The following is a 26,870-nucleotide window of genomic DNA, read 5'->3' as shown; positions in this document are numbered from 1 at the left end:
ACACTCTTACTCCGGCCTCGTAATTTTTTTTCATACGAACTCAATATGGTATTCTTTGTTTCTCTCGTCAAGTGTCAAATTATTCACATGATTGGGACTAACCTATAAACTTCTGCTTAGGTAATCAACATAAATTAATTTATTGCTTTTTTGACAAGTAAAAATGAATGGGTGATAATATAGACGAATCAAAATTTGAAGGAAATCTCGAAAGTTCTAAAAATAAGATGATTAGAAGGAAAATAATATATTTTCCCTAACAAATTTGAGTTCATTCGTGAAAAAACATTTTCGCCAAGAATAGTGCATGTGGAAAGTATCCTCCAAAGTGCAATGAAATTAATCCCTCTGATTTATTTTACTTATCATGTTTTTCTTTTGCAAATTCTTCAAAAAATTATTAAGTTAAAAAGTAATTTGCATATATTATCTTCTTCTTCTTTTTTATCTCAATTTAATAACAATCTCTTTTTCACCACATTAATCAACTTTTGTCATATTTATTGAGCAAGGATAAAGGTGGAACTAATGATTATTTTTATCTTAGTCATATAATGAGTAGTAAAAATTAATTTTACGGTAAATGACCTAAAATTCTCTTCAACTATATGAATTGATACTAAATTATCCTTCTTCTATCTTTCGGGCCTAAAATGCCCTCGACATCAACCAATTCCAAGTCATTTTGGAGATTCAAAAGAAGTAGGTGTTGGAGCTAGTATGCAAGAACTTTATGTCCATTGCCACTTTTATCTCGAAGCAATTCAACTGGTTAATCTCCGGGTGTGAAGCGCAATTCAACATTATCAATGGATTTGGGGATGAAAGGTTTGGTTAACATATTTGGGGATTTTTACGAGTGGGGCTTTCGGGTGGAAGCCTGGATTTGATCTTTTGTTAATTGAGATTATGATTTACTATGAGGACAAAATAGAGCCAAAAGGTTGATATCGAAGGCATTTTAAGTCCGAAAGCATAATTTTGTACCATTTTACATAGTTAAGAGATATTTTAAGTCTTTTTCATTAATTTTAATAAGCACGACAAGTAAAATAGATTGAAAGAGACTAGCAAAAAGTTTGTTCCATGCCAGATGCTAAGAATTCAACCTTTAAAATAAATCTTTGTTTCCAATTTATTCTCCTTTTCCCTATCCAATATCCACTTTCCTCGTCCAAAATAAATTTTTAAAAGTATCTACCACTATAATTTATATGTACAAACTGAACTTTTATCACACAAAATACTTCATTACTATATTATAACCACCAAACTTTCTATAGCTCTAGTTTATTTTAGATTATAAGTTTTAAATTTTATTTATTTTTCTCTTAAATTTTTTGTCCAATCAAACACTTTCACGTAAATTATGATAGCAAAAAATATGTTTTTCCACTCTAATTTATGAGTCTCTATGCTAAGTTGTTAACTAAAAAACTGTCCAATTCAATTCAAAATCAAAACAAGTTATCAGTTTTTTTTACTGTAAAAATCAAAGCAAATAATGTCGATTTTAAAAATTCAAAACCAAACAAAATCAAATGTTTTTTTAATTTTAAGTCAGCTTGATTTGATTTGTGTTTTAGTTTTATTTTTCACCAAATATTGAATACATCTAACTATATATATTCACCTATAATGACCAAGGTCATTTTAAAAAGAAAATTTCTATGATTAGTGCAAACTCTTATCTTTGGTTGATATTGTTAACCTGTTGATTGTCAAGAAACACTAATCAAATATGTGTATTAATTGATAATTTAACAAGTACTACTAATCAAATATGTGTATTAATTAAACATTGGTTAATTGATAAAAGTGCATGTAAAAGATATATATGTATATGGTTTCCCTTTAGTGGCTCTTTGAAAGTTTTATTGTTTTAAAATTCAAGACATGCTTACCGGTTAAGAAGTTACGGTTAGTCATCGTCTTATTTAATTCATACGTAAGATAATTTAATAAGTTTTCATGTTACTTCGTAAGATTATTAATCAACATAATTGTGATAAACAAATAAATTATCAATTAACTAAACTTAACTCTTATAACATCACACATTTAAAGCTTAATCCAACAGAAACTATTTATTTATTGTTTCTTCGACAAGTAAAAATAAACGGGAGATAATAAAGATAAAAAACCTCTATTGACCCTTTTGGCTCCCTTATTAGCAGCTAACAAATGGAGTAACGCGTCTTTGGCAACATATTCCAAAGAGACTCCACGTGCTAAAATACCATTAAATTTATTTGTTATTTACTCTACTACCTATACAAAACACAATTATACAATCATTTATAATTTGATAATTCAATGAAGATAAATTTAGGATTTGGAGTTTCTAAAATATTATAATAATTTTAAATTAATATATAATATTCCCTCCATTTCAAATTAATTAAATTGTTGAGGCGTTTCACGCCCTTTAAGAAAAGAAGATTAAGACATAAATTAGACATAATTTTTCTATTTTTACCCTTATTAATTATTGTCAAATTTGTGATTAATAGTAACTAATTTCAATACTAACTAATGAAGGGTAAAATTGGAAGAACATCTAAAAATAGTCTTGAAAATTGAACAATTAAGTTAATTTGAAAGATGAAAAATGTCTCAACAATTCAATTAATATGAAGTGGAGGGAGTAATAATTTAGTTTACAATCAATCATTGGGGTGTTTATGATTCTATTTGGATAAACTATTTATGAGAATCAAAATCAAATCAATTAGTTAGTTTTTAATATTTTTTTAAAAAAACAAACGACATAAAAACCATTGATTTTGTTTGATTTTCCAATTTATAATTAGCTAATGATAAATTGATAATAGTAAAATAACTTAGATATGAGATAACTATTTCAAATGAACACTATCATTCATCAAGTTTCTTTGTATTATCACACGACGAATGATGTCTCATTCTTCTATTATCTTTCAACATTATTTCTATTATTTTTTTTTTTGCATGTTTAAATTGCATAGCTATACAGATCATCTATAAAAATAATATCTAACTTTACATAGAATGGTTAAATCTTCAGAAATCAAAGGAATACAAGCCATTGGAGAGCATATGGATATCTTAACAAAGAAAATTAAAAATAGACAAGTGAAAGAAGTAGACTCCAACAAAATTAATAATTTAACAAGTATTGCTAATCAAATATGTATATTAATTATTAATTAACATTGATTAATTGATAAAGTGCATGTAAAAGATATTTGTTTGTCCTTTGCTGGTTCTTTGAAGGTTTTATTATTTTAAAAGCCAAGACGCACTTGTCAATTAAGATGTTACGGTTAGTCGGCGTTTTATATATAATTCATAATGTATAAGATAGTTTAACCTGTATAAATATCATTCTTTTGTGTTTTTTTTCCTTAAAAAAATTGATCTACGCAACTTTAAACTCTTAATTATGTGGTCTGACATACTTTCTTTATTTTAATTTATTTGTCTTTTTCTTATTTGGCACAAAGCTTAAGCAAATAAATAAGGTTTTTGAATCTTGCCATCTTAAAATAGAGTAATTTACGATTTGCATCCTAATGTATGTGCTCTTTTGTGACTTACACCTTATCCTATTATTTTGGATGATTTGTACCCTAATCTCTTAAGTTCTTTTCAAAATTATTTTTAAAAATCTCAATTTATATTATTTACAATGATAAAATAGAAAAAAATAACAAATTATATAGGTTTCAAGCCTAGGGTTAAGTCCCAATTTCTTTCCAATATCATAAATCTAAGGGTATTCACATAATACTAAGGGTGTTCATGGTTCGGTTTGGATCGGTTATTAGTTAAAACCAAAACCAAACCAATTTAAATTGATTTTTAAATTTCCAAAACCAAACCAAACCAAATCAAAAAGATAACCGTCGGTTTGGTTATCGTCGGTTTGGTTTGATTTGGTTAGGTTTTTTCGATTCGAAAGTAATAAATTTGTTGAAGACATACGCATCTCGATAGACACAAACACTTAGTACATGAATAATTCACAAATAAGCTATTAAATGAACAATGTACCAAGTTTCAGAAACTAAAAAAACTCATTGTCAATAGCATAAAGTTAGTTCAATATTCTGGAGATTTCAACATCTTATCAATAAACTTTTCAATAAAATTACACCTTAAAATATTGAGAAATTACTTCTAAAAAAAACCCAATATTTCATAGTCAAAAACTCAAATTAATCAATTACCATCTTCTTTAGCTGGAGCTTTAAATTATTCAATGCTACGTTAGAAAATTTTATCAAAGAACAGAGAAATTGTGATCTTTAAAGTAATGAATATTGAGGGATTTAGACTTAATAAGATTTTATTAGTTGGGCTAAAATTTAAGTATTGGGCTTCAGAAAATAGTAAAATTAAAGACTTAAGTTATTAAAATTTATCCAAATACTTACATTTTATTTATAAATAATTATAAAATTTATATATATATATATATATAATTTCTTGGTTCGATTTGGTTATATTTGTGGTTAATTTTTAGTAAAACCAAACCAAATAATATCGTTTTTTCAAAATTTAAAACCGAACCTAACCAAATCCAACCAAATAACGGTTTTTTTAATCGGTTTGGTTCGGATTGCGATTCAATTTGATTTTATAACCATAATCATGAACAGTCGTACATAATACCAAACACCTAATACTTATTACATATACCAAGATATCAAAACTTGAAACATAATTTAGTATTAATAAGAAAATCAATGAAATAATGACGTCAATTACACGAGGACACCACTGTTTCAACCTTCAATTTCTCCATTTACATTAAAATTTGCATACATAACTACCTATAGATCTGCACATTCCCTTCTTTATTCCAACAACCCCTTTATTCAATTTAATGCATGCAGCGTTTAATGAAAGTGATATTTTGCGTTCCTAATCGGCAATATCGTAACCATTCGTCCGTTCCTTCTTTCTTTTGTTTATTTCTTTTCTCAATTAATTAGTATTAAAAGTGATAAATTTTGCTCACTTATTTTATTGTGTAAGGGTCAAATAGTATAGGGTCTTAAATAAATTATCAATTTAGTCCACTAACTATTGATTAAGTCAATTATCTACAGTTACCCATTAATTAATTCAAATTAAACGAATAGTTTAAAATTCTCAAAAATAACCTATTGGATCATTACATTTTTCAAATTAAGAGACGTGTTTCTCATTTAGATATATACCTGAATCTCTCTAGAGAGAAAGTGTAATGGATTTGAGCAAAATCTGAGAAGTTTAAGGTTGGAATTTAGTTACGTATAAATGAGAATTAAAATTACAATAACACTCAAGTTGTTTTCTTTTTCTTTTATTCATACACATTATTATATAAATTCTGAAAAATCATTTTTAAAGGCACCAAAGTGTCAATTTATGAAGATTGTGACAAATAAAAATAAATTGAGGAGAGAATAGTAATTTTCAGTAATCAGCTTAACTTGTGTGCAGAATGTCAACACAATATCACAAATCTTTATAAATTTCAGGATGGAAGATCCATTTTTATTTTATTTTGAAGAATACTGTTTTTAGACTCTTCCCATTTGGACTTCTTATATATTTGGATAATATATTTGCTAACTCTCTTGTATTGGAGTTGGATTCATTTAAATTCGCATCGAATAGAGTTTATTTGAGGTAGTGCTTTAAATAATAAGCCTTATAACTAAACTTTTAACTTGTACTAGTTATATAAAGTCGGACTAATTCAAATTTATGTATTCGGAAGTAACACTCCGAGTAATAAGTCTTTTAACTAAGCTTTTACCACACATGACCCAACATAAGTTTATTAGTATATCATAATACTAATTTATACGACTGCATGTATTTATTGATCTACACTAGAAATTAATAATGTTAGGGCATGAGAGTGAAGATCTAACATCTATACGTGACATTTTAAAAGGCTAACATGTAAATGTTGGACTGTCGAAATATCTTTTTCTTCAATACATAATTACTGAATCTGTCACGACCCAAAAATGGACGTGATGGCACTCGTCTTATCCCACCAAGACAAGTCAGCCTAAAACTCAACCATTATAATAAGATGCAGAAATTTTATAATCAACTCAAAAATACCCCCAAAAATCTGGTTGTCACGAGTACAAGCCTCTAAAGTATTACAATTGATTCAAAAGAAAACACTAGTCTCAAATGACCTTGTTCTAGAATAGAACAAGATCATAAATAAGAGTAAGAAGGTCCGCTGAGATGATAAACAACTACCTCACAAATCTCCAAGAAGCCTCGAAAAAGAAGAGAATGACAAGTAAAATCCAGGCTCATAACCTACAAAAAAAATTGTAGAAGCAAGGGGTGAGTACCAAACCACACGGTACTCGGCAAGTAAACATCTAAACACAAGCTAAGGGAATGAAATACGGGTACTCCTTACACACCAACCAAACCTCCACAATTACAACCTACATAAAACCAACCCAACCTAACAATTCACAGTGTACATAACACCAAGCTAACAACAATCACTTTAACCAATTATGTATCCTCAACAACAAACTCAATATTCATCAATCACAACTTCCACAAAAAAGGGGCACTCACAATATCAGCAACATACAAGATCAAGTTCATCAAATAGAGGTAATCAAATATCAAGTACTTTCCAACTACCAATAAAACACAAAATCATCAAGAATGAAGGATGCCATGGGATGCAATGCAATATGACACCATGAAATGATATGCCCAGAACACCAAGTACTCTCTCAACCGTATATATATGATACTCCTCGGAAATACATCGAGATTTCATGACCCATGGGGGACTCGCGAGGTCCATATACCGACACGGACGATCTCCACGTGTCTGTGCGGACGATCTCAACGCACTATCATAAATCAAACAAATTTCGCACGGACGATCTCCACGTGCCCAAATTATAATCTTAACATCTCACCATCCCCAGCACAGAAGATCTCCAAGTGCCCAACTTATACCCAATCTCATGTCATGCATGTGCAGAATATGATTTCAATAAAAGGGATGATGCATCTCAACCAAATATCAATATGATATGCAATCACCTCAGTTATCACCAGTATACGGTTCAATAAAGAACACAATCACACATAATAAATCAAGTCAATAATATATCAGCTAATGCCCATATGCTTTGGCATTCTCGGATTACAATCCGCATTCTATAGTAATAAACTTTTCTCTTTATAACATCGGTACTCGTACCATTGCCCATCACCAACAATTCTCAATACATCACACACAAAAAATTAATCACATTGCCTTTTATTACCCCTTTTTCATTATTAGAATTAATCAATGTGGACAATTCAACCCATCACCAAGTTACATTACTCCCAAACACATATTACAAGGAAATACACGAATTCCATACACTTAACAAGGGTTTAGAAATTCACTTGCCTGAAATAGTCGAACAATTACTCCGGGACTTGAGTCTTCCCCTTTTGTTGAACTTCTAAATCAATTTGATCTATTCAAATAAATAATCACAATAAGATTTCAACAATAACAACCTCATATTACTATGTGTCTAGCCTAGACCCAAAAACTCATCCAATTCTATAATTAAATTCCTAAGTTTCAAGCCTAGGATTAAGTCTTAATTCCTCCAAACATAATTCCAACAAAATCAGAAAAAAAATTCAACAAAACTAACAATTTTTCACCGAATTGTGATTTCAGCGAGATGAGTCCAAATTGAAATTCCTTCTTTTCTCCTAATCTAAATTCATAATGGTAATCATTATCCAATAATGGCTAATGTTTAGCCAATCATCAACAATCCCTTATAGCCCCCAAATTTCCAGCCGTCAACCTCATCCCATATTTTCCAGTTAATTCACCCAATGATATTTAATAATAATTCGTTCAATATTCTACATATCAATACATATTATATAATGGTATTTACTAAAGTTACTAATCACCCAAAATACCATCTCTTCGATCCAAAAAAAAAAAAACTAAAAAGGTCACGTTGTACTGGAGTAATTAATTTGCTCCATTTAAGTGCAAAATCAAACCTGACACTTCTTTCCCACTAACATATACTTAAATAATGAACACTTAAATATTCTACAAGCAATATTCTAAACTTCTGTGTGGCTTACCTGGAGAAGCGTCTCCGTCCTTTGCAGTTGTCGCCGCAGGTAAGTTTCTAACTCCCCTTTTTTTAAAAAAGAAATAATTATGTACTAAAATTGATAAACCCTATAATTTATTTTAATATGGGTTAAGTAGTAAAAATTATGGCATTGATCCATTAACCACTAACTAAATAAATAAATTATTGATTATATATCTGTCAATTAAAATAATCATAGTTATCGAATAGTTCAAAATTTCCAACCCAACTTCACTGATCAAAATTGACTCAGGCAACTATTGGGAGGGGTAAAGCAATAATTTTTTTTATAATAATTTCCAAAAAAAAAAAAAATTCTGGTCATTACAGAATCGAAGTTTGATTTTTTATTCTAAACTTTAAAATTTTCAATATATAATATCTACTTTCAATAAACAATTACTGAATTAAATCAAACTTTGATTTTTTATACTAAAGTTTAAAAATTTCAATAAATAATATCTACTTTCGATAAACAATTACTGAATTAAATCAAACTTTGAACATATTGAACCGAATATTGAATGTTAAATATCTTAGATGATCACTCAATTACTATGAGTTCTTTTGACAGAAAGTCACTCAACTTTGATTTTTAACTTTAAAGTCGCCCATCTATGAACCATTGTCATAGAAAGTAACTCAACTTTGATTTTTAACTCAAAAATCTTTCAATTATGAGTTTTTTTCACATTTAATCATTCAACTATATGTGTTTTACTTTCAAATACTTACAAAGTCATTCAACCTATTTGATTAATTTTTTCAATAAAATTTGTTGACATGGAAGTTTTTTATTTAAAACGAATTATTAAAAGTTTTTAAAATATATCATTTAATGACCCAACCCACTAGTTTGAATATACATATTTTGAATTAAAACCAAAAAAAAAAAAAAGTGCAATGGGCTTGTTTGACCATAAATATATTTGGAAAAAAAAAATGGAAATTGAAGTTTAGTCATATAATTTATTATTATTTGGCAAATTTATTAGATAAACATCCATGTTTGCGAAAAAATTAGAATTTGGGTCAAATTTAGTTTAAAGATCATCCAAACTTATATTTTTATTAAAACACCCAGATATTTATAATTTTCGACTAATTTCATTCCTAGTTTATTGTACAAAATTTATATCGTTATATATATTTTTTTTATAATTTTTATCCGAGCTTAATTTTTCGAAGTCGTCTCTAAGTAGTAATACAGTAATAGTGTTCTTCATATACAAACCATTAGCGATGTAAGTAACATGTGTCTTTTGCCTTTAAAGTCGTCTCTAGTGCAAGTTGAGTAAGACACAAAATAGCAAAATATTTGGATTAGTATCATATGTCTTTGTCGATGTTACCATTAGGTTCACTTATAGGAACCACTTGCGTCTATATATTTCTCCTTTTTCTCCTCCTTCATCGATCATCGATAAATCCTTTTGTATTTGCGTTGCCTTTAGCTTCTTCTTCTTCAAATAATTAATAATGGTACTCCAGGCATGGAGAAACTTTTTCAATTACATTTTCATGCAGGAACAGAATAGTCCCCCCACACTTGTTGTATTCATCTTCACCATTTCACCCACCTATATACAGCTGAAATATGCAGGCACTGATCCTTTTACCATCCATCCCAAAAGGATGAGAGTTTCTATCACTTCTTTGCTCCTATACACTATAAAACTGAAATTTTCTCGTCATTATATGTACAAGAAATTCTCCGATCTCGTAGACAATGTTATAATTTTCTTTATTTCTCTCTATTTGGCTTCCAATGCTTCTGTTATGTTCACCTACCCTGCTTCCCATGTTGTGTTTTCCCTCTGTTTTCTGCTTTCCGCAGGTGAAATGTTACTTTGGGTTTTCAAGAAAATTATGCAACAATTCGAAGAAGAAGAAGAGTATTTTCAGAGTGAAATTACTGTTTGGAACTATCTAAGGAGGAGGATGAATATGAATATGGGTTTTGAACAGAGGTCTCGTCTTCCTGTTTAATTTTGATTTTTATGTATGTATGTATGTGTGTGTTTTACTTATTTAGTACCTATCATTATTTTTCGAGATTTAACTTATTGTATGTATTAATATTAAGTTGCAGGTATATATGTTCATGCCTGTGACAATATTGTTGTACTACTTTTTTTTTATTATCTTATATATAAATAAATATGTTTTCTTTTCTGATAAGCTACAAATCGTGTTTTCCCGCTTGTGTATTTCCTCTGTTTTCTACTCTCTCCAAGTGAAACTTTATTGTGGTTAGGGGTGTCAATTTTAGTTCATATAAGTGAAATGAAATCACTTTTTGCTCATATTAAATTAAAGTATAAATTATAGGAACCACATATTATAAGTACTAAATAACATCCTATCCCTTCTAGTTTTCTATTTACCAAAAATCTCTTAAAAATGATGTTTGCGGGATNTTATATAAGTGAAATGAAGCCAACACTTAAATTTTAGCCAAACTAATAAAACCTTAAGTCTAAATCCCTCAATATTCATTACTTTAAAGATCACAATTTCTCTGTTCTTTAATAAAATTTTCTAACGTAGCATTGAATAGTTTAAAACTCAAGCTAAAGAAGATGGTAATTGATTAATTTTGAGTTTTTGACTATGAAATATTGGGTTTTTCTTAGAAGTAATTTCTCAATATTTTAAGGTGTAGTTTTATTGAAAAGTCTATTGATAAGATGTTGAGATCTCCAGAATATGAACCAATTTTATGCTATTGACAATGAGTTTTTTTAGTTTTTGAATCTTGGTATATTGTTCATGTCATAGCTTATTTGTGAATTATTCATGTACTAAGTGTTTGTGTCTATCGAGATGCATATGTCTTCGACAAACTTATTACTTTCGAACCGAAAAAATCTAACCAAACCTAACCAAATCAAACCACGTAGGAAGTGAAAAATAAAAATAAAAATCCAAACTTAGGTTTAATTTGTATGTGCCTAACAAATGACTAATGGAACATGACATTGTTGGTGAAAATAAATGTTTCTCACTCCTTCATTAACTAAGTCATAAGTTTACAAATTATATCAATCTAGTTATATTATCCCTAGAAGAAAAAAAAAATCACATAAATTAAAGATACTAACTAGTCATTTATAAAAAGAGTTACGGCTTTTAAAACAATTATTAAAGACATGTTTGATAAAAAATAAAAATTGCGATTAAAATTTGAGAGAGAAAAAATTATGCACCAGCCGGGAATCAAACCCGGGTCTGTACCGTGGCAGGGTACTATTCTACCACTAGACCACTGGTGCTTCATGTTTGTGAATGTTCCATAAAATTATATGTAGTTTTCAATATCATTTCACTAGGCTAGTCAAGGCTTGGCCTCTATCTCTTTTTGCTTTTGCTTTTCATGTCACGTATACAAGTCTAGTTTAACTCAACAAAAAAATTCATCTAATTATGAAAGTCGACATCTTAATTTGATCTTCTGAGTCAACTGAATCCGTTAAACCGTGAGGTTCTTGTCTTACTCGTGTAAAATAATGTCACAGTGCATTAGTATGTGTGTGTCTATTGGAATTCAACACATTTTACTAAAGCAACAGTTCAAATAGAATTCAGCTAGCACTGAACTTTTGCCTGTTCCTCTAATGCCATTATGGGTAGAAAAATTGTGTCTAGTTGACTTGATCTTCTAATTCTGAAAATGAAAATCTTTGTGGGGGAACTTCTAAGACTTTCAGTTTGCATCTTTTATAGTAGCCACTACCTACTAGTGTCATTCTTGTAAGCCCACTGTGTTATTTGGCCCAACTGTTACATTGAGGCAAATACTGCATCCAAATGAGACTAGTTGAGCAGGTAGAACAAGAGGTTCAGTTTTGCAATAACACAGATTTATCAGAATGCTACTGAATCCCTTCTAGTATGGCCCCAAACTCTTCCTTCCTTTATCATTAACAACAACAACAACGTACTACCCCTACCTTGTGAAGGTAGAAAGACTGTTTTCAATAGACCCTCGACTCAAGTAAAGCATACAGTAGGTTGTTTCCTTTTTCATTAACATTTATCTTTGTTCACTTAGTAGACCTCCTCTAAACCAGTTAGTTTCACAACTTAGCATTAGGGGTAAAGTAACCAAGAATTTCTGAATGATTGCCTGCCTTTACATTGATTCATTATCAGTGGAAATGAGGAATACAAAACTATCTCTACACCATTTGATGTGTATAAATAATAGTAATAGTAATAGATAACAAGAACAATAAGAGATAGAATAAGAAATAATTATTGAGCTGCTACTTCTTGAAGCCTAGACTTGATTCTTTCCAAAGTGCCCTCAATTGCAATATCAAAGGCATCCTTTTTACTCCTTAAACCCAAAGAACTTCCCTGCTTTCTATACATAACTCTAGGCAACATTTCCAAAACCTTTTCTCTCATCCTTCTAACTTGAGCTCTTGGTATACTGGTTAAAACATCAACAATGCTCAACCCCTTAAACACAACGTCTTCTTTAGGTATCGACACTGAAAATTCTTCATACTTCTCCTCTGGTAAATGCCATCCATACTGTTTTTTCGCGGACAAATCTTCAAAGAACACAGGAATGCACCCTGCAAGAATCCCATCAAACGTGGAACGTCTAGTTGGTGTATCCCCTGGAGGCTGTAAACAAAAGCTAGCTTGCAACATTGGCTTCATAAACCTTATAGGATCATGTTGACAAATCCCATTAGAACAATCTACAAATTCGCACAATTTCTCGTACCCTGTGCCATTAGCACTCATACTTGTAGCATTCTCACACTCAAGTCTAATACTTCTCCTAACATTAGGATTAGCTGAAATTCCACCACCACCAGCAAACAACATCAATGTAGTCCTCCTAGACCTCCTTAACCTATTCACCCAAGATTCGAAAAAGGCTAAATTCGGAGGATGGAATGAAGTGGGATATGGAATAGCTTGTTCTTGCCAAGGATAAGCTCTACTTTCATGAGTCAATGCAGTCACATTGTAAAACTCAGGCAATTCAAGAAATGAAGTACCAAAATATAAAGGATCACTATTCAAAGGTTGATTAAAGTCCCAAGCAGGCCTTGCCATAACCATAAAATGATCATGACCATAGTTTCTACTCCAAATATTAGGTGAATCAACATGGACAAGAAAATCATACAAATCTAAACCATGCTGAAAACTTGAATTAACTTCAGGACCATACAAGTACTTAAGACTATCAAGACCACCATAATAAGGCACATAAATTGCATTGGCATGAGTAGGATCAGATGTAAGACAAGGGTATTCAAGCATTCTACGATGAAAAACAAGCTCAAGCATAAAAGGATCAGTACGATACCAGCTGTGTGATTTGTTGTGAGTCTTTTGACCAAGGCCATGGTTTGCTAAATAAGGACAGAAATTATCAAACAGAGGATATGCAGAGCAATTTGATAAAAGGTCAAGATTGAATTGAGGTGGTAGATGTCTGATATGGATCCATTTGTTTGTGCAATCAGTTTCAAGATCGGAATCTTGACAAGTGGCAGAGAAGGTAAAGAGGAAAAACACAAGAAAGAAGAAATGAGTAATGAAATTTATCGCCATTAAAAGGGGGGGTCTGTGAAGAAACTGTCGGTGGAGGGTGAGATGAGTCAATCAAATCCAAAAAAAATTCAATCTTTACCCAAAAACATCAAGAATTGAACACTGAATCTTGAATTAAAACGAAAAAGAGAAGATGGGTTGAGTTCACATTCTCAAGAAACACCAAATCTAAATCAATAACCAAAACCAACCTTCTGCAGAACACAAAAATCTGCAAAAATGGTGAAATAGGAAATGGGGTTTTTGGAAGAACGCAGAAAATGGTGGCAAATACCCAAATGGCAGTTTGTTTAAGGAGGATAGACTGAGTCAGAGAAAATGGAGGACAGGACTCTGAGTGGGATACCGTTCTTTTTTTTTTGCCTTCCTCTTTACCACTGCTGCGATAGAGTTGGAACAATCTGAACAGAAATAAATGGAATTTATCTCAAATGTAGAAAACTATTTGGCATGTAATATTGTACGTTCTTGTCCGTTCATTTTTACTTATCATTTGGTGAGTATCGATGGATAAGTTATTGAAGATTTTGGAAATACTAAATATCAAATTCTATGTATTTAATATTATGATAAATTAGTTACAATCATGTCAATTATATTTTGGTAACGTGAGAGAATCGAAATGTCAAAACAAGGGCTTTTGGACTAGTTTTTTTTATTTCTTTTTAAGGATAGTTAGTATTTTTTTGAGTTTATTGGCTTTTGGATGTGCTACTTATAATTTTAAAAAAATGCAGTTTTGAATTGAGTAACCAATAGTTTAGAGATTTTTTTATTGGTGACTTTATTTTTAGTGTAGTTTCTTTTATGGAGTAACCACTTTATTTTAATAGGTAAATCTATAATGTTCACATGCATGGAGGTTTTTTGACTCTCATCATGTTGTCGTTTTGTGAGTGTTACAAATTTAATTATTATTTTCTCAAAATTTCCACCGACAAGAGAATTTAATAGTTTGGGAAGTTTAGACATTTAGCATGGGCTTCTTTTTTATGGATCCATTTTGGTTGACATTTAGTGCATTGAGTTGATTCTTTTTCTTCAAAATCCATGTAAACCTGAAATCAAGATTTAAGACATCGATTAATTTGGATTCGAATTGCTTAAGGTCATTGACGGATTTAGAATTTTAAAGTTATGAGTTAGCTTAATAGTGGCGGAGAAAATAATCACAAAAGGAGTTCAAAAAATATATTTTAAAAAATGTTGAGATTGAGATTCAAACTCAGGCTCAACAACACTAAAACAACCTTAAGCTCCCACCATGAGCCGTACGGCTAATCAACCCACATTTTTCTATTGGGTGCTCTATGTTAATTTTATACCAAAATTAATGGGTGCTCGAGCACCCAGCGAACTCTATGTGGGCCCCCCTGCTTAAGTCATAAGTGCTCTGTAATAGAATGTCTTTTTATATTCAGAATTTGAACTTAAAAATTTTAATTAAGAATTTAAATGTCATATTCATTCCATTACCATTCTTATTGGTCTCTTATTTGTTACCTTTTTGTGCTTATAGTATTATATTAAAAAAACCTTTAGAAAAATGAANATTAATGGGTGCTCGAGCACCCAGCGAACTCTATGTGGATCCTCCCCTGCTTAAGTCATAAGTGCTCTGTAATAAAATGTCTTTTTATATTTAGAGTTTGAACCTAAAAAAATTATTAAGAATTTAAATATCATATTCATTCCATTACCATCCTTATTGGTCTCTTATTTGTTACCTTTTTGTGCTTATAGTATTATATTAAAAAAAAACCTTTAGAAAAATGAATTGGTAGAGTGCATTTTGGAAGAGCAAAGGAGGAATTATTCATGATTTTCCTATTATTATATTCAATAAGTTGTAGCTGGATATGATTTCAGTATCTAAAAAATTTACGCCTCACTAAACATAAGTTCAATTACTAAAGGGTAAAAATATTTTTTTAAAAAATTAGTTCATCTGAAAGACAAAAAACCAGTGACTTTAAAGGAAAAAAGGCGTGCAATTTTAGGTTAAAATTTTCCTCTTTAATTTTATGTACAATAAGAATTAAGAAAGTTGTGTTCAATAATTTGGCGAGATTACTCCACCTTAATTAGAGGTCTCGGGGATTCGACCCTTGAGTATAAAGTAAGTTTTATTAGGAGTGCTACCCTCAGAATAGGTTATGCAATGCACGATATGAAAGTTTATTCTGTTGATAGTCCTACCCTCAGAATAGGCAGTGCAATGCATGATATGAAAATTTATCTTGTTGGGAATCCTACCATCGGAAATTCGGTATAGACCTGCAATGCATGATATGAATTAGTTGGAGCTTCAATGTGGAGATCAAATGTCACGCCCCAAACTCGAGGGGCGCAACTGGCTCCTAATGCCAAAACTTAGGCCCGAGCCGACCCTGCTGAACCATTTGCTACTAGCGCATGCCAGTCACACGCAATCGAGAAAACAAACAAGTATATCTCGGCTTAAAACTAAGCCATTGGCCGGCAAGGCCCCTGTCAACTGATCTATAAAAGAAACAGCTACTCCAAGGAGATCATATAAATAAATAGCCAACTAGCACAGAAGTCCTAATTGGGCCTTCGAGGCCACCATGATATCTATACCAAAACTAAAAGCAGGTATATATCAATACAATATATCAAACAACTCATAAGCTTCAACAAACCAACAACATAGGCCAGTATGGCCATAACGTAACTATATACCCCACACACTAGTCTGCAAGCCTCTAAGAGTAGTAAAGATTAGTGGGACAGGGCCCCAGCCTACCCATAAAGATGTATACAACAAAAGGTAACAAACCTCCCAACTCTGGCAGCTCCGGAGGAAAGGGCTAGCCAACCGGATAGAGTCAATCATGCTGCTGAGGAAGTCTACTCGGTCATCTGTCAGGACCTGCATGCATGGATGCAGCGCCCCCAAGTCAATGGGGCATCAGTATAAAATAATGTACAGAGTATGAAAGGCAATAGACTATGATGAGGTATCCTGATATACTGGAATAATCTGATAAATAAATGGATAAGATAAGTGTACTGACCTGCTCCTAAGTCTAAACTTATCAAAAATAATAAAACAACAACCTAACCAAGCCCCCATAAGCTCGGCAGGTACAAATAACACACAGAACTACCTACTCAAGCCCCCATAAGCCCGGAAGGTGCCACTCAGCCTATATACCCCTATCGGTAGTCCCCTAGCCCCGTAGGCAGTCACATAGCCCTCTTAGGCATTAATATAGCCCCGTAGGCAGAACATAGCTCTCTTAGGCATCAACATAGCTTATAGACAACTCATAGCCCTATTAGGCAACAACATGGCCCTGTAGGAAGCACATAGCCTTCTTAGGCGTCGATATAGCCCTGTAGGCAACTCATAGCCTTTTTAGGCATCAATATAACCCCATAGGCAACTCATAGCCCTTTTAGGCATCCATATAGCCTTGTAAGCAGAACATAGCCCTTCTAGGAATAAATCACAATCCTGCAACTAACCACAATAGCCCCAAGGGCAACAATAACGATCCAATCGCTAAAAGCGAGCAATTTAGTTATAAGCAACCTATACAAATAGCCTCTAAGTCGTGTCCAACATAAGGACGCTACTAACTGAATAAAAATCCCGACAAGGGATAATTATATCAACTCGAGCAACAATCACGGCTACAAGTATATCAAAGATAACAACCCAAATACATTGCTTCTAAGCTTTAAGGAACATGCCGTAAGTAGGGAATAGCCTTAACATACCTTTTTCGCTGAATTCACGTGTCCTAATAACTTTAATCACAACCCCCTTGATACTACAACAAGACATGATCATAATCAACACAAAAGAATAGAAGATACAACAAAAATTCGATAAAAGATATGTATTTCCGTCGCAAATTGTTATTTGCGACTTATCAAAGCTAGAGTCGGTGAAAGAAGGGTCTTACCTTGATTATAAATTTGTAATACACCTCAAAACTTTAAAATAAGCCCAAACTCCTACTGTCCACACACCAAAGTACAATATGCTAGAAAATCGATAAAACAAATTATACCATGTTGACGAGCTCAATGCGTAGAACAACTTTTGTCAAGGACTTAAGTCACGAAAATTAGTAACTTGGCTTGTCCTAGAAGTGGGTTTTGTAGGTTTTGTGAGTTTTCTAGTTCTTCACCAAGGAAAATGAAGGAAAAATAAAGAAAAGTCGAAGAAGATATATATAAAGTTTCACCGACCTAGGGGACCCACCTCACCTGCCGGCTTGCGCAGACTTGCAAAAACGTGAATATCTCTCCATTCTGAAGTCGTATGAACGAATGGGTTGATGCATTGGAAACTAGACTCGTAGACCTTCGATTTCATAGGTCGCAAGGGACCATAACTCTTAACAGATTGGGAGAAAACGTCCGAGACATTTGACCAAAATTTCAGACAATTCTTTAAAAAGGAATTTACGGTAACTTTCGCTAACTTTTATTTTGCCACTTACCTAACTTCAAAACTTGAGATACAACACTTGAACACTTAAAATATCACATAACACATCATTCTTAATTTATTACCCACCCTCCTGGTCTTTCCACGAAGATACGAATCAATTTATACATTTCAAAAAGTCGGGATGTTACATCAAATACCGATCGGAAAGGAAAAAAATATACATTGGGCTCATTGTAAGCTTCGCAAACGTAATTGGCCCAATAGAATCCTCTTTTCTATAAAGTTGTAATTGGCCCAATAGAATCCCATATAAATTCAGAGTAAATAAACCAATAATACTTCCCGCTAAGTTTGAACTCTGTTTCTTCTTCTTCTTCGCTTCTTCATCTTCATTTTCTGCTAAAGAAGAAACGAAAACAGAGCCGATTCTTCTCTTTTCAAAGATGTTCAAAGCCATAGGTAACTACTTTTTTCTCTTCCATTAACACATAGTACACATTCAATCTCAAGAAACTAACAAGTGTTCGTTTTTTTTCTCATTTCAATTCAGCTCATTTTGGGTTCAAGAAATCTTCGAAGCCATTCAAAGATTACTACGATGGATGGTTCAAGACTCTCAAGAACGTTCACCTCCCTCAGCTCCGTCACGCCATGTCATCATCCGCCACCTCCGGCCCAATTCTCCTAGCTTCGCACGTCGAGGTAATGCACCGTCACTTCCTTAAATACTACGAAGCCCTAGATCTCGCCGCCGCAAACGACGTCTCTCAGGTACTTTACCCAGATTGGCGAAACCCCTTTGAAAAACCCTTCCTCTGGGTCGGCGATCTTCACCCATACCTCCTCACAAATCTCCTCCGTTCATTTATCGGCGACTCAGAATCTGAAATTGACTCAGATATATTCGACAAACTGCAAAATTGGCATGTGGTAATGGCGTGGAAGAGTCCGTCGAGGAAATTAACTACTGGGGTCGATCAAATCGAGTGTGGATTGAGGCTAATGGTGCCTGCACTGGCGGCGCGTGCACGCGACGCGCAGGCGATGTTCGTCGAAAAAATGGCGGTGGAATGGGGGAAATGTGAAGGGAGGAAGCAGGAGATGAAAGGGGTTGTGGGAGAATCAGCGGCGGCGGAGATGGAAGAACTGGTCGGAGTATTTGTGGATGCGAACAGGCTACGGAGGAGTGTACTTTCCGATATACTGAACGTGACGGATGTTAATCAGGCGGCGGTTTTTCTCGAAGCTTTAGCTCAATTCCTTGTTGGGTTTCGAAATCGTGAATTGCTCAGTCAATTTGACAAGTGTTCTTTGGAATTATAGTTGCAGAAGAAGAATCAGTGCACAGATTTCTAAATTAAGCCACTAATCTTTGACTAATCTCTACTAATTAGTCACTAATTTCTGGTTCTTGAAAGGATTAAGACTGCAGTATTAACTAGCTAATGTTTCATTTCTGTATCTCTCTGTTTTTTCCCGCCAAATTTTTGTTCAGTTTGTAATGCAATTGTGTATGGAGATGAAATTTGTAGATTTTGAAATAATACAATGGAGTTTGTTTTGTTAGCCCTTTTAACATTAATAAGGTAATTTTTAGCATTATCAATTTGAAAGCACTCTTCACAACTTCTTATGGTGTGCCTATGTCAAATGGGTCAGGTCAAATTCAAATTTTTTTTTTTTCTTTAATAAAAGGGAAAAAATATTAATTCAGTTGACCCTCATGACAGAGGGCGGGGCAGAAGGGTGAGTTGAAGAGAAAGAATGAGAGGTTTCTATGTTAGCAAACTTTCTAAGAAGGGTAAATTGTAGATTCGAATGATAGAGGATAATGAAAACTTTTAGGTTTGATGAAGGTGTAGCTCGAAGAATAAATTTGTAAGTTGGTTAAGCCTAAGAGAACAATATATGTCATGGGCTTGGACTATAACACTCGGGTACGAACCAATCTCTCCTCTCTCAATATAGCATTTTTAACACCTTATTCATTAAAATGTCCATGGACACAACCAATTTGTGGGGTTGTTGATTAGGCCTTTTAGTAACTAGTTGTCCTAAACTAGTTATAAAGTTTTAATTATAAACTTTTAAGGGATAAATTGTAATTTTGTCTTAAAAGTATATGATTTCTGTAATTTGCCCATTCCTCAATGTGTCCAAGGTCCATCACATGGTGTAGTACCCTTCAACTGTTAAGCCCAATCCATGGCCCATTGGGCTAATAATTAAATCCATAATTTACTATGAAAAGATTGTCCTCTCCTCAAGGTATTGTTACCCTGGGCCTAGAATCTCAGAAGCCCACATTGAAAGTGTAAATCGAAAATAGTATCTCTAACTTTACAAGATATCGGTAAAGTCGCACACACACCACCTTCTTTAGACTCTACCAGATATGTTGTTATTGTTATCGAAGCGTACTACAAAGTATGTATATTAAATGTACAACATGTTGTAAACAAATATAGAAAGAAAAGAACAGAAGGGCACATGGGTAAATGGTGTGTATTTATTATGAATTGAAACTTTGCCTTAAGTCAGTAAAGATCTCTTGCAGCTATCTTTCCATATTAGTCCACTACGCTAATATAATGCAAAAAGGACAGTATAACATATTTTTAGCATTAATTATATAATTCAACAAATGGTTTATTATTAATTAATCAAACTTGTTATCCAAATGTTTAAATTTGCTTAATTTAGCAACAAATGGAATCTTTTTCACATTCAGGTGTTCCCTAATTCTTAAAGCTGCTTTATTGGTACATCTCTTTTATATTCCATGAAATTTTCCGAGTAAAAAGGAGTAACAAGCTGGTACTATATATTTTCTCATTTTGATATGCGTTTATTTGAGTTGAGAATCTATTGAAATTGACATTTTCAGTTCATATATAATCTTAATTAATGAACAAATCATAGTTCATAAATAAGATATCAAAATATTTTAAGGCGCAACAGTAATTAATCAAATGTCTCCTTGTGCCTTTTATAGATAAATATTTATGATTTCTAATTTTTCAAAGATCCACTAGTCAATAGTAGTAGTAACTAGTTATTATATAATATAATATTTCCACGTGGCACGAACAATTTCATCAAGCAAGCATGAATATTCCTTTTAGCAAAATTTAAAGTAGGATATAGATTTTCTTTACCACATATAAACTTATGGATCAAATTTTACACCTAAAATATTTTGAAATCACAATTTGGAATCCGAAATCCTTTTTTTTTGGAGAATTTGAAATCATAATCTCAAATCACACATATTGAAACGTTTATTTAAAATCATAATTTCAAATCACATGCACAAACACCTACTAAGTTTAATTAACTACAACATGTATGGTTCACCATTTTTTTTTTTAAAAGTTTGATAAATGTACCTGAAAAACGTTACGTGTAATAACATTTTTTTAAATTCTTTTTGTACCAAACAAAATCAAGCACAAATTAACGTGAACAGTTTGCAGCATATTCAGGTCAACTTGGAATAGACAAAAACTTCAATTAGGAAATTAAATTATATGCATATGCACGTGTTTTTTTTGTTGTTATTTTTAGCAGAAAGATCAGAATTAATGCTGCACAAAATTATATTTAGCCATCATTGTTCATATTTGGTAAGTAGTTACCTTACCAAAAATGGCCCTTTGTGACTTTGAAAACGTTTTAATACTCGAAGGGTCATATTAGAGCTAGGGGTACGAAGCAACTAGTGAATTATTAAGACATTTTTTTCTGCTCCAATTCGATACTATACATGTGAGATTTTATCTATAATTTGCTATTAATATTATACACTTATCTATAAAAATCTAAATAATTGTACTTTAGAGATGATCGTGAACATGATTTTTTGATAGAGGAAGGAGTTTAAGACTTAGCGGTGCAAACTGTAATGGACTCGAATTATGATATATCACAAAAAAGATTGAAATAAATGCAAATGAGTAAATTAATAGTTTAATAACTCTAGGTAGTGGTGAAGTCAAAATTTTTATTAAGGAGTGTCAAAATTAGACAACATAATCAGTTGTCTAAAAATGAAAAAAATAGAATGTTGAAGTAAAAAAATGAGTTGGGATGAAACACTAGACCGTTGAGAGTTTTTGCAACCCCTCAACTCATGATGTGTTAACTCTTTACCGTATGTCAAGAGGCGTCAAGTATACAATCAAAATTTGACCTATCTATGCAACATAATTTTTCGACGATTTACCGCTGAGGGTAGGTTATAGTAAAACTTAATTACCCACTTTGTTAAGAATTTTCATTAATTGAAGGAAGCTTAAACAAACAAAATTGAGAGAGAAACTCATTGATGTCTAATTAATTATTTGTGCGTGGTTGTTCTGTTTGTTAGGGAACAAGAACATGTTGCACGAGAGGCTTAAACTAATTTATAATAATTGTTAATGTCCGTGATACTCGCATGAGCAATTAACCAATTACTGAATCAACATGAATTGTGATAAGATGATTGAGATCGATATTCGGATTTGAGATACCACCGATAGAAAATTTATGTTGAGAGCGTTGTAGGATTCACCTCTAGAAATAAACGCTCCAATATATACAAATTTTAATTTAGTTAAACTCTAATACTAATATCAGATATCAAATAAAAAGAAAAGAAAATGACAAGTTGTACAGTGGCGGACAAAAGAGAAACTAGAATCTATTAGTAGTTAAAAAGGTCACAACTAATTAAAAGCCATGATCAACCACTTGTACTGTCTATATCAAATGTTTTTAAATTTATTTATTAATCATTTTATTTTTTTAGTCTTAATATTGAAGGATCAATTATGAGGCAAGTTAGTTAAAAAATACTTTTAACATAATAGGATATTATCGATTTTTCTAGAACAGATCCACACACTATAAAAAATGAGTAATTAATTAACAGTAATAACTTAATTATTTTTAATTATATTTTCATAGAGACAATTAACATTTTTTGTAAATGTCCATAAAATCTTAATAATATTAAATCCGATGACATTTAATTGATATCGATAAATTTTAGCACTCTATTAATGAACATATTTATTACCATAAAAATATATCACACTATTACCAATATTTTATACTCAAATTAAAAAATTTCATCACAAATATATGTGATAGTGATATGATAAGTTTTGTAAGTGTTAGTTAAAGCAGTAAAGTGACTTTAAATTAAGAAGCGAGATTATTGAGAAGGATTAAAATAGTAACACTTTTCTTCTTAAAAAATTAAATAAATGTGGCAACCAAACACCAAGAAATGACTTAGTTTCTAAAATGTTTTGTGAAAATATTTTTTTTATCAGTTAAAACGTAAGGAGTTATTTGGTAGGATGTATTAGCTATAATATTATTTGATATTTTGTTAGGGTAGAATTTTGAGTTTATATATAATTAATACATATATTAGTTATATATCATATTCAATATTATAAATGTATAATTAATATAAAATAAACCATGCTATTACCATACTAGCAATGCATGGACAATTAATACATGAATAAATATGAGTAAATAATAGTCTCAACATAACTAACTCCAACATTATATTACTAATACATTTTCTTCAATACTATTCTTATACACTCTAGCAAACGACTCTAAATGCATTAATTAAAGTTGTCCTTTTTATATTATAAAATACTCGATGAAGTGTAGTAGTGAGCAAGACATTACCCGATTCAATGGAACAATGGAGAGTCAAGAAAACAAAACCTAAAAGAAGGAAAATTTCAAGTCCATTTAATCATCTTTATGTCAACTTTTTCCTTCATAAATAATTGATGAACTTAAAAACAATAGTACAATTATTCCCCTTGAAATGTTGAAAATCAAACCAACTTAATAAACAATATATGTGTAGTCTGTAGACAACTAATAAAAGGAGGATAAAGTCCATCTAATTAACCAAAATATTTACTACGCACCGATTAATTGACCAATTTTATTAGGAGTCGTTTGGTATGAGGTATAAGTTATAATAGTCTCCGGAATAAAATGTTGGATTATTTTATCCTACATTTGGTTGGAGGTATTAGGTATATATTACTTGCACTATAACAAAAATAATTTATAGCGGCAATTAATATACACATTAATAAAAAGGGCTAAAGTCTTTACCAGCATTAGTTAAGTGTCATTATATCCAATGTCGCTAAAACTTTTAGAGACATATACGAAGAGTGTTATGTTTTAGCGGCAATTAAGCTATTGCCGTTAATTATTAATTGCCACTAAATATCATTTTTGATTTAGTGTTATTAGGCTGTCCTAGATTATTTATCCCACTATTTATACCTTAAGGGTCGTTTGGCATGTGAGGGATGAGAATAAAAAAAATTTGAGATAAAATTTTGGTGTCGTGTTTGGTTGCCATATTTGGGATAATTTATCCCGTCATTTATAACATAGTGATGGGATAAGTTATCTCATATACATGCTATCCCATGATAACCAATCTCATGATAATTAATACTGAGATAACTTGTTTCCAACTAAACGACCCTTTATTGATGGGATAAATTATCTCATATACATATTGAAATAACTTATTTCAGTATAATTTATCCCTTGATAATTTATTCCTAACCAAACAATCCCTTAGCTAATAGGCATGCTTAACAGAAAGGTATTATTATATAAAATGACAACTAATTAAGTGACTTTCTCTCAAAAGCAACATGCTATAGGCATGTAGCCCAGAAAAGTATACATTTTCACATTAACAAGAAACAATAAAGCTTGGCTTGCAAGAACTGACTAATGAGATCATAGATAATTCATTTAATTTCTCTTTGTTCTATAAACTAGGGCTACTATACAAATACACCTGCCAAACACCCGCTAATTTCAGCAGCTTTATAATTATAGGAAAAAATTATCTAAACACACAACTTATTTTATTATATTAATAAAAATTTTTATCATTTAAAAAAATTTACAAAAATTTTTACTCTCTCTTATTCTCAGATATATCACTTTACGAGATGTATTGGAACATTGAGTGATGTATCCGAAATTACGACGCGATGTATCAGTACGTTGAGCGATGTATCCGAAATCATATTATATAAAATGTATATAATATATAAGTTGAAATAGAGATGTATCGCCGATAATCACCACCTCAACGCCGACAAAGGGAGTAGTTATCTCTTCCGTTGCACCGTGGCGGGAAACGTCTTTTATGGCGGTTTGTTTCGCCGACAACCACCGCATCAGCAGTGAGTCAGCACACGGCGGGGATGTGTCACTGCCACGTCACTAACTTGGCAATTTGTTGAAAACTTAAATGGGGTCCACTAAGTTGGGTTAGTCCACGTCAATCAATCAAAATGATTTTATTTTGTCCTACACACAAATGACAACGTTTTACATCGTGTATCCGAGGTGGCTAAAATGAACCGGAGTTTTTTTATTTTTATACCAACGTGAACCGGAGTTGCAATATTATATTTCTTAGCCACCAAGAAATTAATAGTCCTTTTGCGTTAGGAAATGGTCCCAACTAACTAATAAATTTAATTGGATTTTAAAATGCACAACATGTGTTTCCTCTTGTTTGTGAATCTGCTTGATTGAATGTTTGATATCTTATATGCTATAACAAAGTTTGCATAATTGCGCTCCATAGCAAACATATATATGTATAATTCGCTATACGTATACAATTAAAAGCTGTATATTTCGCTATACATATATACAGAAAGAGCAATTGTATAATTCGTTGGCTCCTCTTCAGAATTGTATAATTTTATTATACAAACATAAAACTGGGCAGGGGAATATCTTTATTGTATAATTATAAGAATATAGGACGAATATATATGTATTTGCATGTGTATATACAATTTTCTCTCACTTTATACAAACAGAAACGCAATTTATNAACATGTGTTTCCTCTTGTTTGTGAATCTGCTTGATTGAATGTTTGATATCTTATTGTCTTTCGGTAATAATTATATTCATTAATGTAAGCATGTTTTTTGGATCGTTTTTCTTAAGATGAAAATATTTTTTCTGTCTCACTTATTAAAACTAAATTGAATGTACATTGTTTTTATTGGAAAGTGGAAACAAGCTTTCTGAATTGCTCATTGTGATCTCTATATCGATTTTTTCATACGACATTGATAGTCTAATTAATCTAGAGTATAGAGGGAGTTTTCGGTTGGCGGATTCCGCCAATCATACCACCATCGTTCATCCAAGAACTCTAATTAGGAAGGCGTCTTTGTAGACATTGAAATTTAATTGGAATTTATAAAATAAAGACGGCACAAGATGAGTATATATAGTCCATCTTCTAATTCTAAGGTCCTTTAGGGTTTCTAAGAGGCTCATTTACCCTTAAAGTACTCTAAAAGCTCACACTTATAAAAATGGACATATGTTTCCTTGAAGAAACATCTCAAATATTTATAATTAAATTATTAGGTAGTCACAAACATATCAAAATCTTGAATATCTTATAACTTTGGATATTCATAAAGAGATCAAGATTTCAAATATTTCAATCATGTAACAATAGGTATCATAGATTTATTTAATTTTCTTATTTTCAAATGCGCGTCAAGCAGATCGATTAATTACAACCATATTGAGCTCGTGGCAAATCTTTTTTCTGTTTCTAAATATTTCAACATTTCGAGCTGTATTGGTGGTTGGCAAGTACTATTTTATG

The 26,870-nt window shown here is 31.7% G+C and overlaps 2 protein-coding genes across 2 annotated transcripts; one reads left to right on the top strand and one right to left on the bottom strand.

The window, feature by feature from the left end:
• Positions 1-12,354: 12,354 nt before the first annotated feature.
• LOC125841514 (probable xyloglucan galactosyltransferase GT19) lies at positions 12,355-14,077 on the bottom strand. Its single transcript, XM_049520667.1, has one exon. It carries the CDS (start codon positions 13,737-13,739, stop codon positions 12,414-12,416), a length of 1,326 nt encoding a protein of 441 aa, XP_049376624.1. The 5' UTR covers positions 13,740-14,077; the 3' UTR covers positions 12,355-12,413.
• Positions 14,078-18,519: 4,442 nt separating this feature from the next.
• LOC125841518 (protein INAPERTURATE POLLEN1-like) lies at positions 18,520-19,697 on the top strand. The gene is made up of 2 exons (XM_049520671.1): positions 18,520-18,627; positions 18,719-19,697. The coding sequence occupies exons 1-2, from the start codon at positions 18,612-18,614 to the stop codon at positions 19,489-19,491; spliced, it is 789 nt and encodes a 262-aa protein (XP_049376628.1). The 5' UTR covers positions 18,520-18,611; the 3' UTR covers positions 19,492-19,697.
• The last annotated feature ends 7,173 nt before the right edge of the window (positions 19,698-26,870 follow it).

Source organism: Solanum stenotomum, chromosome 10 (assembly GCF_019186545.1).
Source record: "Solanum stenotomum isolate F172 chromosome 10, ASM1918654v1, whole genome shotgun sequence".
Lineage (NCBI taxonomy): Eukaryota > Viridiplantae > Streptophyta > Magnoliopsida > Solanales > Solanaceae > Solanum > Solanum stenotomum.
This window is presented reverse-complemented; position numbering and strand designations above follow the sequence as displayed.